This window comes from Macrobrachium nipponense, chromosome 30 (assembly GCF_015104395.2).
Source record: "Macrobrachium nipponense isolate FS-2020 chromosome 30, ASM1510439v2, whole genome shotgun sequence".
Lineage (NCBI taxonomy): Eukaryota > Metazoa > Arthropoda > Malacostraca > Decapoda > Palaemonidae > Macrobrachium > Macrobrachium nipponense.
Window position 1 is genome coordinate 59581327 of NC_087218.1, and position 17347 is coordinate 59598673.

The 17347-nt window shown below is 37.3% G+C and overlaps 1 protein-coding gene across 4 annotated transcripts in view; it reads left to right on the forward strand.

The window, feature by feature from the left end:
* Window positions 1–17347, forward strand: part of LOC135202560 (BTB/POZ domain-containing protein KCTD20-like) — a gene marked incomplete at its 5' end in the record, with an annotated part of 74832 nt that overhangs the window by 44414 nt on the left and 13071 nt on the right. The window contains 1 exon segment of one of the 4 annotated variants that reach the window (XM_064232043.1): window positions 7443–7522. In XM_064232043.1, the coding sequence (XP_064088113.1) occupies window positions 7443–7481 (39 nt within the window). 4 annotated transcript variants of the gene reach the window in all.

Genomic DNA, 17347 nt, shown 5'->3' on the forward strand with positions numbered 1-17347 from the left:
ATTAGCTGTTTTTCACCTCAGAAAATTGAAACCTCCAAAAGGGACATAATGTTGGTCCCAGACAATATGACTGCAGTGTCTTCTATAAAGAGGTTAGGCTCATGCTGAGTTCTGAAGTCAGTAATTGCTAACATTCTTCCACAATCTGGAAGTGGACCGGTTTGTCATCAACTTCCAGTGTATGTGTCTGAACCTGAACATTCAGGTAATTGAACCTGGACATTCAGGTAATAGCAAGAGATGCATTACTACAAGATTGGAACAAGTGGAGGAAGATATACCTTTTTCCTTCGTTGTCCTTGATTTCGAAAGCTTTGAACAATCTACTAGCTTTCATTTGGAACCACTTGCCTAGTAGCGCTGAATTAGCCAAACAATAGTTGGTTCCTTATTTCTTCCACAACAGGCAAAAGACATAGAATCCATTGCTGTCTGTTATTCTATCCCAGTCAGAAGGAGGGGGGAAGTCATCTATGCATTCTCCTTTCTGAGCCATGACCTTCACATGTTATTTTAAATCTAGTCTGCTGTGAAGATTATTTGCTTAACATTGCTAGGTACCTTTGCAAACTACAGACAGACTTCATCTATCCAACTTACCAGTCCGTATGGAAATTGTGTTATGCTTTTGGAATTTATTCTAATATAGAAATAGTAGTTAATTCCTTTCTCCAGTCTGTTACACTGCAAAAGTCGGCTCTTACAAGGTTTCCCGTTACTTGGTCCTCAAATAAGGATCTAAGACTCCTGTCATCTGCTCGATTCGTGTGATGCAAAAGGCAGCCTTCTTGGGTGCTTTGGCGTCAGGAGCTTTGATTACTGTATTGGGCTCTCTTAGACAAGGACATTTCATCACTCTTACACCTAATTTTCATTTGCTATTGTCTCCTGGCCTATAATTCCTAATCAAGAATGAGGACCTTTTTAAATTGAAATCCCCTTTTTCCCCCTTTTTCTGATAAGGGAACTCAGTATTTCATATAAAATATTATGTGTGGTTCAGGCACTTTAGGGGGCCGGCCAGAACCCTTATTTATGGCGGTATAGGGCGAAAAATGCAAAGTCATGAAAAAATTCATGGAGCTTCATATGGCAATTGAGAATACATATAAAATATATTTTGTCAAAATTCCTCTTACTTATGTAGTTACAGGGTAATTAGTAAACATACCTCAATAAGCCTAAAACATTGATCTGTACAAGAAAATGCAGTTTCTTCTGTTATCGTAAATTTTGATAATTATTGTCAGAGATATTGTGAGAAATGGCATCTGTAGAAATTCCATGAGTCGCAGAAGGGAGTCGGTCAGCTACCAAGTTCAACCATGATTCAGTGCGAGCACAAACCTCAGGTAGTCTACACATTCGAGTTTCACCTCTGACATTCGCTTGCTTTTACGTATGTTTATCTGTGTTTCAGCAAGAATTTCATCATGCCAATGAGGAAAAGACAAGGAAAACATCTCGCTAATATACAGACGAAGAAAAATCGCTCAAATATGATTACAGAATATCATAATATATGCGATATTAGGGTAGTTAGTGAAGAGAGAGAGGGAGGGTTGCGTAGTAATTAACACCCCCGTCTTGTCTGACGCACACGTCACACTGTGCCCCAGGCTACGATCTTTGAGCAAAGGGATCTTCATTTATGATAAATAACACAGTTTTGGTGAATTAATACCCAAAAAGGAATATGAAATAAATAATAATCATGATTTATTAAAGTCTTTGTAAAAAGAGAGTACACCTTCGAGTTTCACCTCTAACATTCTCTTGCATTTACGTTTGTTTATCTTTGTTTCAAGAAGAATTTCATCATGCCAAAGAGGAAAATACAAGGAAAACATCTCTCTAACATACGGAAGAAGAAAATTCGCTGTAATAAGCCAAATTAGTGAAGGAGAGAGAGAGAGTTGCGTAGGAAGGAGTGCCCCGTCTTGCCTGACGCAGTGCCCCAGGCTACGATATATTAGCAAAGGGATCATCATTTATGATTAAATTATGATAAATAAAATAGTTTTGGTTTATTAATACCCAAAAAAGAAATATACATTTATAATAATCATTATTTATTAACATTGTCTTTTTAAAAATACTCAGAAAAACATTATAGAACAATCAAATCAAGCCCTTTTTTCCAATTTTTTACCATAATGAAAGATTCATATCTAGCAAAAAAATGACTTTTAGAAAAAAAACTCCTCATTCGATTGGAGGTCTACATCAGTCTATATATGGTAGTAATTCCAGGTCTTAATATTAAATATCAAGGGAGGAGGTAGAATTTGAAAAATGGTTATTTTCGGGATAAACCGCCCTGGCGTCACAAAACTGAAGGTCAGAGGCGAAAATCATATGCAGTTTGGAGATGTCCCAAGTCACCTTATTAAGTGGTATGAATATCAAAGTCCTGTCGTTAAAAAATGGCATTAGCTGGCCCAGCCCCCTTAAGGTTTACCTAGATGTCAAAGCAAATATCCGAGATGGTCCTATTTTTCCTACACATTACCTCAAACAAATCACACCTACATGGGCTGAGAATTATTTTAGTGGCCCTCATGAAAAAGGCAGACCCTCACTCCTTTTCTAAGTTCCATGACGTCCACAAGGTGAGTACATTGTTAACTTTCTTTGGAAATGTTTCCTGTGAAGAAGTCTTAAGTGTACGGAGTGGTCATTATAGACGGTATTCCTGAGCTGGTGAAGGCGCAATAATCCTGCAGCCAAACCCAACATAATTGGGTAAGTTGCTATAGAGCCACAATGGATAATGCATTTATGCATATGTTTGTGTCTCTCCTGTTAGTTATTGCCAAACCCTATGGGTATCTGGAATAATAAAATAATAACCTGTGACTATACCTTGGACCAACATTAATCTGGGTTACAATTTATTTATCAAAAGCTAAGCCATTTCGTCACCTGTCAATTTCTTTTGTAAGCTTTTTTGAGGACAAACAGCGGCTACGCTATCAAGAAAAGGTTTTTACGTAAGAAAATTTTTGGTAGTGGTAGCATCTGTGAGTCCTCAAATCCACCCACTTTCCCTGACAAAAAGACATGGAACTAGGGTGAACATTATCTTGCACAGCCCTGGCAAGTATGACGTAGGGCCTAGGTAATACTAGTTGTAAGATAGGAGATAAAGCCCTCCTGTCCTGAGTCTTATGTATTCTGTCACTGTGCCAACAAGCACTATTCTGGCCAAGACAAACTAGTATATAAGAGAATTCTTTGTAATTGGTTGGTCTGTCTTTTGAAGCCTTGGTGGGGGGACCATGAGAGAGTAACTCCTTTGAGTACGCACAGCGGCTACCAAGATGAGATTTTTCCAATGTCAAAACCTGTTTTATTAATTAAAAGCTAACTCGGAAATAATATGCAGTATCAGTGGTATCTACCAAAACAGACAGGCATAGAAAACTTAGCATTGTGTTATGTACTAAAGAATGTCTCACACCATACACATTGTAATATATGGTGAAATCTTGTTTTTGGACAAAATGTTAATGATTGTGTGATACACAAGTAAATAAAGGTTCTTTTGCATCTTGTATATTTTTTTTAGTTTCCCATTTCCCAGAAAGTTTTTGGTGGAAATAAACTGCTTGTTTATTTAGGGAGCAAGCTTAAGTTCTGAAAGCAGTGACAACGATGCTGCCTAGAAATTTGTAAAAAAAAATTTAAGAATTACATAGACACTGAGGGTTTTATTCCCCAAAAAGTTTTTCATATGACAAAACAGTCTCCTTCTGAAAGAAAATGCCTAAAAGGACCTACATCACAAAAAAGACAAGGCATTGCCAGGACACAGGCTGATGAAGGACAGGTTGACTCATGTTATTTGACAGTGCTGGTGAGAGCTTGAAAATGAATCCTCTTGCTAGTTTACCATTCCAAGACCCCAAGGCATTCAAGTAACACAATGTGATTAAAAAATAAACAATGTTATGAGGTGGTTTAATAGCAAGGCTTGGGTAACCAGGCCAATTTTTCTGTTGTGGATTTATGAAGTGGTTGCCCCAAGTGCCAAAAATTGCCTTGAGAAGAAAAATTTACCACTCAAGACACATCTTTAGCTCAATTGTGTTCAAGTTCATCCTCCAAGCTTGGAAGCCAGGTTGGCAGAAGAGGATGAGGGTGATTTTATGCGTCAATGTGCAATGTAGACATAACCACCTTCTCCTTGTACACGCATACTTTTCACTTGAAGTAGAATATGACCTCTTTGAATTAAGTTAAAAAGATTTTCATTACAAATATGAAAACATACTTACAGTACATACCAAGACTGCCTGTGTTTTGAAACATAACAGCTGATGAACATAAAAAAGACCAGGCTATTGTTCTTCTCTAATACAGTTTTTTATAGGGCAATTGATGTTCAAGTACATATGTAAATATGTTTTATTGCTTTTTAATATTTGTTTTATAATTTAATCTTGTATCAGTAATTACTCAGATGCATAGTATATCTTAGCCTTTTGCACTGCATTATATTAGAAATTCATCTTTTATATACTGTCAAAGATTATGTTGAAAAGAGAAATTTAAACAGTTTCTATACAGAGACAGTCCCGGGTTGTCGGTAGACTCGGTTATCAGCGATCTGGTTTTATGGCGCTTGTATAGCACCATAAAATTGGCAATTTATGGAGCCATAACCGGCCGAGTTCCAGTTAATGGCTCCATAAGGTTCTTATGGCACGCCATAAGGGTGCTTATGGTGCCGATAACCAGCTATCAGCACCATAAGCACTATTATGGCACCTTAAATTGCCGAGTTTTGGTTAATGGCAGTTTTCGCTTATCGTCACACCCCCAGGAACGGGACCTCCGCCAATAACCAGAGAATGCCTATATTTTATTTACTATTTCATCTACTGATATATGTACTCTGTAGGGGGTTAGTAGCAGCAGTATATGTACCTCATTCGGTGCACTTTAAACATTACTTGAGGTTCTTTGTAGTGATCCTTCAGCCCCTAGCTACAACCCCTTTCATTCTATTATTGTACCTCTGTTTGTATTCTATTTATTCCATCTTACTTTCCACCCTGTCTTGACAATTGTTTCAGAGTGGAACTGTAAAGTTTTCCTCATGTTACATCCTTAAAACCTTTTTACTCTCTATTTCTAGTTCAGTTCTGAATGACCTCATAGGCCCCAGTGCTTGTCCTGTGGCCTAAATTTTATATTCTATTCCATTTAATTTAGTGATGTAATAGTAATAGTACTGTAATGGTAATGGTGGTCAATGAAATGTGTATGAGAGTTACATTTTATGGTTACATTTTGTGCATAATAATACCAGGCATACTGTTTGCAGAAGTTTTTTTTTTGGGAGGGCTGGTATAAGATTTTCATCTTATTCATGCATATCAGCAAGTTGCATATCCTGTAAGTAGGAAAGAGGGTTTACCTTGTTACCAGACTTTAGTAACCCAACCAGCTTACACTCAAGGTAATCCAAACAAACGATTTCAGGTTTCTATAATGCTTAGGAAAATCTCTCTCTCTCTCTCTCTCTCTCTCTCTCTCTCTCTCTCTCTCTCTCGTCTCTCTCTCTCTCTCTCTCCTCATCTCTCTCTCTTCTCTCTCTCTCTCTCTCTCTCTCTCTCTCTCTCTCTCTCAAGCTGACAAACAGATCTACTGTAGGTTGTAATAGCCAGTCATCCAATTCTAATACCCTTCTGTATGTGTGCCTGTATAGATTAAACTGTATACATACTCAGCAAAGCAAGTCTCCTTTCCATTTTGCTCTTCTGCCTTTAATGGATAACTTGTACTGTGACATTCATTATGGGCTTAGATTTGTGAACAAAATACCAACAAAAATAAACTTGCAGGTTAAATATAGACAAATACTGGCAGCAGCACACAAGTTGATTGGTGTGTTGCATGCATTTAGTTAGTTTCAAATGCATTGAAGCACCATGTCTTCAGCTAATACAGCATATGGATTATTGTAGTTTTTCTAGTTAATTTATTTTATAAATGCTTTGCTTTTTTCAATTTCATTAAATTTAGTTATTCAATAAGTTGACACAAGCTAACTGAAAAAAAATGAACCGATTACAAGATAAAGTTCTGCCATATGAATTGCCTGTCTGTATTTTGTCATTACTTCTTGCCCATCAGTGTCAGTCTGTGTGCATGAGCATATGTACCATGTATTGTGCTGTGTGCACATACTATGCATGTGAACACAAATGCATCACACTGGTGGGAACTGCACTCATGCTATACTTATGCTTTTTTCATTCTCTCTCTGGATTATTGTCTCTATAGAGAGAGAGAGAGAGAGAGAGAGAGAGAGAGAGAGAGAGAGAGAGAGAGAGAGAGAGAGAGAGAGAGAGAGAGAAAAAGATTGTTCAGATGGAGAGAGACAAGCAATGGCAAATTTCTTATTGAAAATATTTTTTTGAGAAAGAGAAAAATGAGTACGTCTGGTTTCTATCTGCTGTATGATGTTTGGATTTAAGCACCTTCACACCACTATCAGAGGTAGATGACCACTGGATAATGTTATGAATTATTTAATAGAAATATATGAAAAATGGTAATTTTTTAATGGTAAAGGTACATATGGCATTTTAGAAGGGTTTCTCATAGTATTCAACTGGCAACCGTTTGGTCCCAAGGGTGCCAGTCAAGGAATATGTGAGATTGTATTGTATGTCCAAATTAGTACCATGTAATTGGTAAGTATTAGTTGCTGAATAAATACCACACTCAAAATTATGATTTCTGATACGAAGTATTTGTAAATGCTTCTTCAGTATTTTGATTAGTATATGTATAGCTTTGTAGAGAGCATTTGCCAATTAATTTTATTTCTCCTGGTTTTCATATGAAAGTTTCATTATTGAAATGTAACACAATATCACTTAAAAATTGTTCATAAGTATTCTTTGTCAATAGAAAATAATGAGTAGACATCACTGTTGTATATATTTGGTCTCTGTATTAGTCTTGAGTATGAGATTAGTCTGAGTTTGAGTTAGGTTAATGTTCGTAACATGCTATTGAGTATCTTGTTCAATTGTAAAATTCTAGAAGGGGACTCCACAAAGTATTATTGTTACATAATTAAGTGATGGTTTTTTTTATCAGGATCTTTGGTTCTTCTATCATTATCAAATTTTCCATTTCGGTGTGAAACTGTAGCCACAGTAGTCTGGAAAAAAAGCTTGATTAGATTAGAGATCTTATTTAAACTATTTGGATTTGTTCTTCATTCAAAATTCTTGGCATGTACCTGACTGAGTTGATTATGAGTGAACGTTATTACCTGAGATTGGATACTTGCATAGCATTTCAGAAGGGAATGAAATGGCCATGATAGATAGAGTAGTGTTCCATAAGAATTTTTAAATCATTCGTATGAAGTTTGTGGAAACCTACTAACTTTAAGACAGCTTCTTTGCATTTTCCAGGAAGCATCAAGATTTGTAAAAAGTTGCCATGTATTGTAAACTGAAAACAGTGCCAATCAGTAAAATCACTGCATCTAATGGTGAGCTTGATGTTATTCTTGTCTCTTGTCCTTGTTCACCTTTTTTCATCTTTCCTCTCTTTCTAAGCAGCATTTCTTTTCCAAGCAGTATTTCTTTTCCAGAAATTTCTTATCTCTGTTCCTGCAGTTGTTTTATGTTTGGCTCTAGTTTGGCAATCTAGTTAACATCAGTTAACAGTTTGAAATGAAGTGTAGGAAAATACTTCGATTCCAACAAACCCATTACAATACACATATTGCCAATTTCCTTTATCACAAAATGTTTGAGCGAAAAAAAAAGCTGTTGGCAGGTAGTACTGCACATGCACACACAAATTCATTAGTATCCAACTATCAATCTGGTTCAGTCTTTTTTCGTATATTTTACTATTAGGATGTTTACCAGACTTTTTCTTGTTGTAAAGTGTCAGACTTTTATATGTTGCCTTTTGCCTTTTCACTTTGTTTTTCATTGCCATGAATGCTTTTATATTTGTTCTTTCAATTTCATTAAAGTGTGCATAGCAGGTAAAGCAGGTGTTCAACTGCTTTGATTCCTTCCCAATGGGGGCTTTGAAAAGTATGCAAGTACCTCTCATTTTTATGTCTAAGAAGAAGATATTGTGATTTATTGGTGGTATTTTCTTTAGAATGTTATATAATCTTGGATATGTAGTTATATACCATATATACTTATGTAATATTTGACTGCATGCAGTGTTCGAACCCCGTTTTTTTAGTGCAGATATTAGGATTTTAGCATATACTCCATGTAAAGTTCAAGTTTTGATTCTGGCAATAAGCCTAGGCTACGTTTCTATACAGTAGTATTTATAATCAAAACATGATGGTAGAGTAGGCTATGTTAGCAGTTACAAAAAAGCTTAAAATATGCCTATATAATGTATAAAACATCAGTACAGGCAGTCCCCGGCTTACGAAGGGTTCGGCTTACGACATTCCAAGGTTAAGGCAATTTTCAATTACGTATATTCATCAGAAATTATTTCCAGGGTTACGACGCCTACAACGCTGATCTGGTAGAAGAAATATGACACCAAAAATTCAAAATAATCAATATATGAAGGATTTTTTTTTATGAAAAATGCAATAGGAATGCAGTTTACATAGTTTTGAATGCACCCAAAGCATTAAAAGTAAGGTTTTCTTAGGATTTTTCATGTTGTTCTGGCTTGCGATGATTTTCGGCTTACGACGCGTCTCAAGAACAGAATCCCCTTCGTAACCCGGGGACTGCCTTACAGTGTTCCATCGTATTCGGGGGGGATGGGTACCATCCCCACCCATGAATAGCTAGAACCCGCGAATAGTTATAAAAACAATTAAAACTGCCTATTTTGTTACTTAAAACTCAAGAAAACCCCACTAGGAATTTTTTTTAATAGTTTTATCTTAAAAAGTACATTTTATGATGAAATTGATAAAAAATGCAGGAATTTGTGGATACTTCTCATTGAAAAATAGGCAAATTTTCCGCGAATAATGAGAGTACTATATGTTCCAGAGAGAAATCTGTGAATGCGTGAGTCCGCGAATAGGGGGGTTCTCAATATATACTCATTTCAATTCATTAAAAGCTATAATAAACAAAAACAAAAAAACTTTTGACATTCTTTGTTAACAATTGTTTTGTCATAACTACCGAAAGCTGACTAAGAAACGATTGTAACTAGCGAACAGTATAATCATCATACATATTTATTCTTAAATTTCTCTTCAACCACTAAAACTAGCAAATGGTATAATAACCTTTCATTATTTTCATTTCTATTCTTCAGTTTCTCTTTACCCATGGAGATACTGATAGCAATAATGAAACATATCATGACATTATAACAAGAAGAATTCAAGAAAATATTTGCTAGCTTATGTGAGCTTTGAAGGCTCAGTAATTTTCTCTTTTCTGTATTGAAGTAATTTTATGTTTTATATTTAATTCACTAATGTTGTTTTTTCATTAAATGTATTGCATGACTTTGTTTTTGAATTTACCACATTCTTTTTAACCAAAAATATACAATTCTTTGTTTACATTTGGTAAATGTAGGTTACACTTATTATAGCCTAGAACAGCCATAAATGTAGAAACAGCATAACAATTATAAAAGATTTACAGATAAGTAAAACAACATATATTTATTGTCTTTATTATAAAAAATTAGTTTGTCGACTTCTGTGGAAAGAAGTGCTACTTAGTTGACTTCCGTTGTCAGGAATTCCAATGCCTACGGTAGACTTAGCCTAGTCCCAAAAGTTTGCACTTTTCCAATATAAAAACAAAATGATAATAATAAAAGATTCTCAGATAAGTAAAACATTTGTATTTATTGTCTGTTCTTTGGAAATCCAAAGCCTAGGCTTGGCCTAGTCCCAAAATCTTATACTTTTGCAAAACTATACCTCATATGTATAATGTTCGACCCCAGAATATTAGGACAGAAAATTGGTCTTTAAATGAACATTTACATGCGTATATATGGTAACCGGTTTTGAATTGTTATGTACTTAGCTTCTGGGGCTTGAAAGTATGGCATCAAAGATGCTAATGAGATCTTTTTTTTTTTTTTTAAAGACAAGATTTTAGTGCTCCCAGATTACTACTATTTTCCAAAAGTTAGTTGGTCTTGCAAGTTTTTCTTCTGCTTAGTGGAAGGGCAACATTGCTGCATTACCTAAGGGACTAAGTCCATCCTCACGCCCTCAGAAGATAGGCCAGTTTCAGTTACCCTCGCTTCAAGTAAGATTTTTGAGAAGCTGCTTTCCAAGTGTGTCTTTAGATTGTTAATTACCTGCCATTAGCATTTTAGCTTGGGTTTTGTAAGGGCCTTGTTCTTGTGATGCACTCTTGCCAGTATCTACTGTCTTGCAGTGTGCTCTTGGTGAGGTTGCAGAGGAATACTACATGGTTGGTTTTGATTTTAATGCAGCCTTTGACCATGTACATCACAAAGCACTTAGCTAGAAGCTAAGATTATTTGGAATTGGTGGATGTTAATATTTTAAGTGAAATTTCAATAAGCAGAACCCAAATAATATGCAGTGTTCCTCAAGGTAATGTTCTTGGATCTTTACTTATTATCTATGAATGCTAGCACTGATGCTGCTACATGCCTTGCTATTGTTCATTCTTTGCAACTTTGGTCTGTTGTTGCAAAATCTTTAAATAGATGTCTGGAAGGTATTCAAAGTACTGTATGACAGTAAGCCAATCCAGAACACTTTTGCATTTGCATCCTGATTTAAATTTAAACGGAAGAGAGAGCTTACTCCTTCTACGATGTCTCTTGCTAGAATGAGGAAGAGAAGGATCACTCCTTCCATGACTTTTTGCCAGAGAGAGCAGAATGCCTCTCCCGAAAAACAGAGTCTAGCCTTTCGGCCATGGATTGCAACAGTGTATGATGGCTCAGCGAGAGGTGGTGCTGACATCATAGGCACAGATGGAGAGGACATCACAACAATAGGAGGTAGAGACGCCCCCACAGATGAAGTCATAGGCTGAGAGGATGCTGGAATTGACGTCACGCATCTTGAATGGCAGCGCTGGTCGATGGCCTCACTGGTGGAGCAAAAAGGGGCAACCCAGCAAGTGTCGACGTTGACAAAGGCGTCCTGCTAGGAGGTAGCACACAAGAGCCAAAGTAGTGTAGGCATGGCATGGCTGTGGGAGGACTGCCAAGGGGGCCGGCAGGGGGGTATGAGCAGCCAAGAAGTGTCAGAGTAGGCCATCCAAATAGGGGCACCCTGTAGGCCTAGAGACTCCCAAACAGCCGCCATCTTGTTTGATTCAGAATCTGAAATAAAGGAAGCAGAAGGCATACCCTCCTCCCTCTTGGGAATGACATATCCTGTGGGACACCGGGCTACATTAAACATAATCTCATCCTGTGCAACTCCCAATACTTCCAACGATAAATCAATGGAAGAAAAGAAAGGAGACAGCGGTACAACCGATGTGGGGATGCTGAACTGTCCAAATGAGAAGGCAAAAAACCCTCCCAAGAAGGATAAGTGGATACTCTACAATGCTCCCTCTTCTGGTAGAACACCCTCCACTGCGACACAGGCCAGGAACGACATTCCAGGCAAGGATTAGTAATGGTAAAAAATTTTAGATCAGCATTTACTGCATGTAGTATGGGGATCTATAATGGAAGCAGCCAAAAACCAGGAGCACAGAAATCCCTGAATGCCAGGGCATGTGTTGACGGGGCCTAGGAATTGGAGGACTCCATGATAAACAACAAGGTGCACACACAAATACACTGAAACAAAGAAATCATGGGCAAACAAAGCAACTGGATTGGAGAGATGGAGAGCAATCAACTACTCTCCAAGGCAGTCAAAGAGAGGCTGATGCGTCACAGTGTTCTATGCCTGGTCAGTGACCAGCTTCCACCTTGTATATGCATGAGTTGCCAGATGCAACAGATTCCTTGCTTTACAATCTTTGATTGTTTTTAACCCGTTTCCAGCTGGTGCAAGATTATCTTATTGTTAAGACCTCAGGTTTGTTAGCTATGAAAAATACAAATTGTTTAAAAATTTGTCATGTAAATGTCAGTGCTTTAAGATTTTAGGGATAATTTTTTATAAGAAATTTTTTTTTGAGAAGTATATATACATATTGCTTCCTCTGCTTTGCAAAGTTGGTATGCAACAAAAATATTTTTAATGTTTCATGAAGCTTTATTATATGAGTGTTTTATCTCTTCTGCCTTCTTTGGAGTGCTATTCTCTAGTGTTCTCTTGATACAGTTATGTCATCAGTCAAGTTTATTATCCAATCCCTAATACTGACTTTTTGAGAGGTGAAGTAAGTTCATTATAATTGTTGCATGAAATGTACTTCGACTAACATTATCTACACTCATCTTCACCCAACCTAGTTGTTTTTGCTTGCTACACTGGGCAGACTGATGCAGCAGATGGTGTCCTTTATTTTAGTATCAAGTTTAATACTACAGGCAGTCCCCAGTTATCGGGGGGAGGGGTTCCATTCCAAAGGCTTGATGATAAGCAAAAATCGCCGACAACCAAAAATCAGCGGTTTTTAGCGCTTATTGGCACCGATAGCCAGATTGTGTGCCTTTTTGTGTCAGGAATAGTAGTAATAGGCAAACAAAGCTACTGCTGAGGAAAAGGAAAAGGTAATTCTTCCCATGACCTCTGTGTGTGCCATTGTGGACTATCCAAGTACAGGCAGTCCCCAGCTTACGACAAGGGATTGTTTTTGAGACTCATCATAAGCTGAAAATAGTCATAAGCTAGAAAATCTTCAAAAATCCTAAGAAACCCTTACTTTTAATGCTGTGGGTGTATTAAAAACTATGTAAACTCCATGTTTATTACATTTTTCATCCAAAAAACCTTCAAATAGTGATTATTTTACATTTTTGGAGTTATATTTCTTCCGTCAGATTAGCGTTGTAAACCTGGAAATGATTTCTGATGAATATAATTGAAAAGTATTGTAAACTCGGAACATCGTAAGCCGAACCTGTCGTAAGCTGGGGACTGCCTGTATTGCTAGATGAACAGTAGTTCTTCAGCCTTCCAAGTTGAACATGCAGTGATATGTTCGTCTCTGGTATTGTTCTGCTCCCAAGCAGGGCATAAGACTCCATAGGTCCCTGGAAGACAGAGTTGTGATGCTGTTGATTCCAAAGTAATTCCATCAAATCTGCAGTGATTAAACCAGTTCAGCAACTGGGACTTCAGGTCAACTGGAAAAGTCAGTTCTAAATCAGGCTACAGAGGCAAACCCTCAAGCTTTGATGTACTAGCTGTTAACCTTACTAAGTTCACTCTTTCTAGGATTAGTTTCACTTGTTAACAGAGTTCCAGGAAGGGGCTGATTGATACACTTGTGTTGTCGTCGGTAGATTTTATTCAGACTGAAAGAGGGAAGCGGGAACCACGAACATGTGGTCAGCTAGAAAGACTAAATACTAAAGAAAAATCGACATACAAGCGACGAGTGCAATGTGACTAGCACAACATGAACAATACAAATCACAATATGCTAACACTTCTTCCCCTTGATTTTATTGTAATGCAGCAAATTTTAAAAGAACTGACGCTGACAAAAATTGGATAGCCAATGACACAAAACAGAAAATTTTCAATGATTACATGAATAAAAAAACAAAACACTTGCAGATAAAGAATAACACAGCTGCAAGGAAAGTACTCTGATCAAGCAACAAAACTGAATATACACAGTAGCTGCAAAAATAAAGGATAAATGCAATTACACCTGTCATCATCACATTTGGCAAAGGATTAAAATGCAAAAAAAATTATCAGAAGGACTAAATAAGAATTTTGGCATGGCTCTGACTGTTATTAAGGAATGATAAGAACTTTGGCATGGCTCTTACTGTTATTAAGGAATGATAAGTCCAATTCTTGCACACAACCCCTGTGGCTTCCTCCCAGTCAAATCCTTGGTTAGAAGGTCGGCCAGATTGTCACGAGAAGCCACATATTGCAACTTGACCAATCCCTTCTTTCACATCCTTTATGAAGTGATACTTCACATCCATGCCCTTGGAATTATCATTGACAATGTCCTTCTCTGCAAGGTTGATTACGGCTGTATTGTCAGCAAATATGCATGACACCATGCAAAGATCACTTGCATTGATCTCCATTAATATACCACATAGTCACAGTGCTTCTTGCATATCGATAGCCTTAGCAATGTACTCCGCCTGTTGTGTGGACATAGCAACCACCCTTTGCTTCTTGCATCTCCACTCCACGGGTCCTTCGGCAATACACACCACCAGTCCACTGAATGATTTTCTGTCCTTGTTGTTGGCAAAATGAGCATCAGAAAAAATCAATGCTTCCTTCCCACTCTTCCTGAATACTATGCAATAGTGACAGGTATGTTTTAGGTATTTTATCAGATATTGCACTGCAGCCATTTGCTTTCTTTTGGGTTTGGACAAGAATTGACTGAGACAACTGACAGCAAAACTCAAGTCAGGTCTTGTCCCGTTTGCAACCCACAGCAACATACCTATGGCTCTTCGATATTCATGACTATTAGCGTCTGCATCTGGCTCATTGTTGGCAGAGAATACATCTGCACTCTGAGGACTGTGTTTTCCTCTGCATTCAGTTAACTCATGCTGCTCCAATATCTGATCGATATAAGCACACTGGTCGATGCTTATGGTGTGCTCACCCTTTCGCAATATTCTCAATGATAAGAAATCAGATATTTCTCCCAGCTCTCATATTTCAACTTGTTGGCTCAACTCTCTTGTACCAATAAATATTGAAAACAAAGGGGAAGAACACAACTTTACAGAAGAATGTGACAGTTGCAGACCAACTTCCACCAAATCCGGCTTGTGTGATCGATGGTATGAACTTAGTTTGAAGAGTGGAGGGAGATCAAGTTACATTTGGAGACATTGCCACTATTATACTGACTATGGCATTGTGTGTAAAGAAAGAAAAAGTACCCGAAACGATGTTCTGTTTGATATGTATCGGAAGAATTCTATCAAGAAAAGTGAGAGATTGGCATGAGGAGAAGAGACCGGACAGTAGCTGCGGGGTATCACAAGTGCACAGATTGTGAGGCAATGGAGAAGCTTCCTGACAGGAATAACTAACAAAACCAGTCTGATTAGCTTCATTGTCAGTGAATGGAAGAAGCCAGAATATAGAGAGAAACTTAATGGAAAGGTTTTGTATACAACTGTAGATGACAAATGCTACAAAATTACGTCTCAGAGCAGTGAGTGAAGAGGAACCATATCTCCAGTGTCAGCAGGAAGAAGCAGATGCAGGCCATGCTGGTAGAGAAGGCTACTAGAGTGTAGTGATTATGTGCAGAGGACATCAATGTATTTATCATGTGTTTGGCTTTCCATGATAAGATAGGAGCCCTGTTATTCCGGAAGTGTGGAACTAGAACCACAAGTAGATTAGTTGACGTCCGGAAACTCGCTACCACTGTCGGCACTGATGTCTGCAGAGCACTTATTGGTATGCATGCATACACTGGATGTGACACTACCAGTGCTTTTGCAGGTAAAGGAAAGATAAGTTCTCTAAAATGTGTAATAAGCAACAGGGAAATAAGGAACACTTATACAGGTTGGCCAGAAATGGGACCTTTCCTCAAACCTGATGGACAAACTTGAGTCTTTCACATGGCACCATTATTGCCCCAAAGCACCTTTCGGTCAAAATCAGTGATCTCAGGTACCACTTGTTCTGTTTTAAGACAGTTGAAATAGAGTTACCAGCTTCCACACTGGAAAGACTGCTTAATCAAACATGCATAAAGGGCAAACTACCAGGCCGGAATGTGGTGATGATGTCTTGACCAAGACCCAGGCATACCGAGTCCCATTGGCAGAAGATGGAAGCTTGAGATGGATGTAGCTTTGGAATTAATGGTAGTGGATGAGATGGATGGTCAGCCTGCACCTGAAGTTATCTTGGCTCTACTGGCATGCAAATGCTCAAAAATGTGTACACTGCCAAGTTGTGTCTGTCTGGCAAATGGACTCGAGTGTACTGATATATGCAATTTGTCAGACTGTGATAATTGTCCATCGAATGATGAGAAGAACACGGATGATGTGTAGAGCATGGACGATTATGATGATGATGATTAATTTAATTAAAAGTATGTGCAATGTTATAGGTAAATACAGGTGATTTTACCTGCGTTTATTCTTCTTTGTTTGTTTGCAATATAACACAAAATATTGTTGACGGATTTGTATTAGATGTCTGTGAAATGTTAATAATGGCACCAAAAATAGATTAGTAAGTTTTGGGAGTGATCAGGCTCACCGTTTGGTAGGAATCACAATATGTTTGATGGAGGTCTGGACTCCTTGAGTCTTTTTTATTTTTATCATTAATGGTTCTTGTAGAATTTGTTTTACTGTGAATAATTCACACACATCTTTTTGTTACTAGACCAAGGTGTGTGCTAGAGTATAGAGCAAACAAAATTCAATTCCACAATTGTACCAGTTAACACCTAAATATAAGAAAAAATTATTTCTAAGCAACTTAGAAGTCATTGGATTGTTCACACAAACTTTTAAATATGTGGCTTATCTTTCTTCTATAACACAGTATTAGGTGTAGAAAATTTTATTGTTATTAGATAGGATCGTTCATCTAAGATTGATTTTTTGCTTATTTGTGTTTTAGCTTGGTCATACACAGAAACATGGAACCCACAGCAAGTTATTATATATCAATGTGTTCTCCAGACTTATGGGCAGTATCCTAAACCAAACCACTGAATCTCTGAATTGTTGAATTGTGTGATCATGGAGGAAAACATAATTAACTTGACACTAAAAAATTCTCCATTTTCCATACTTTGATGTACTATCAAAATCTGACCTTATATTACATGTAGGTTAATCATATTTACAGTGGTGATTGACCTAATATGCATGTATAGTCTGGTAAAATTTCAGAGATCTGCATTAAAAATTTTCCTCTATAATCAAGAAAGTGCTTTCCCAGAGATCTTCAAAATTCACCTGAATGTTTGCAATAAATGGGAGATAACACATATAAAGCTACAACTGCCACATTGCTATCACATGTTTTCCAACACTAGATATATATACCTAACCAAAAAAACACTGTGAGCATTCTCCCCCGTTTGATATCAATGGGCCAAAAATCGGACCCTGGCTGATGGGCTACTACTAGCATTTATTGCATAGCTTTATTTCTTGATTACAAACCAAAAGTTGGCTATACTAGTTATTCAGTTGTTATCTTTCTGAGCAATATTTCCTTAGGGCAATAAAAAAAAATATG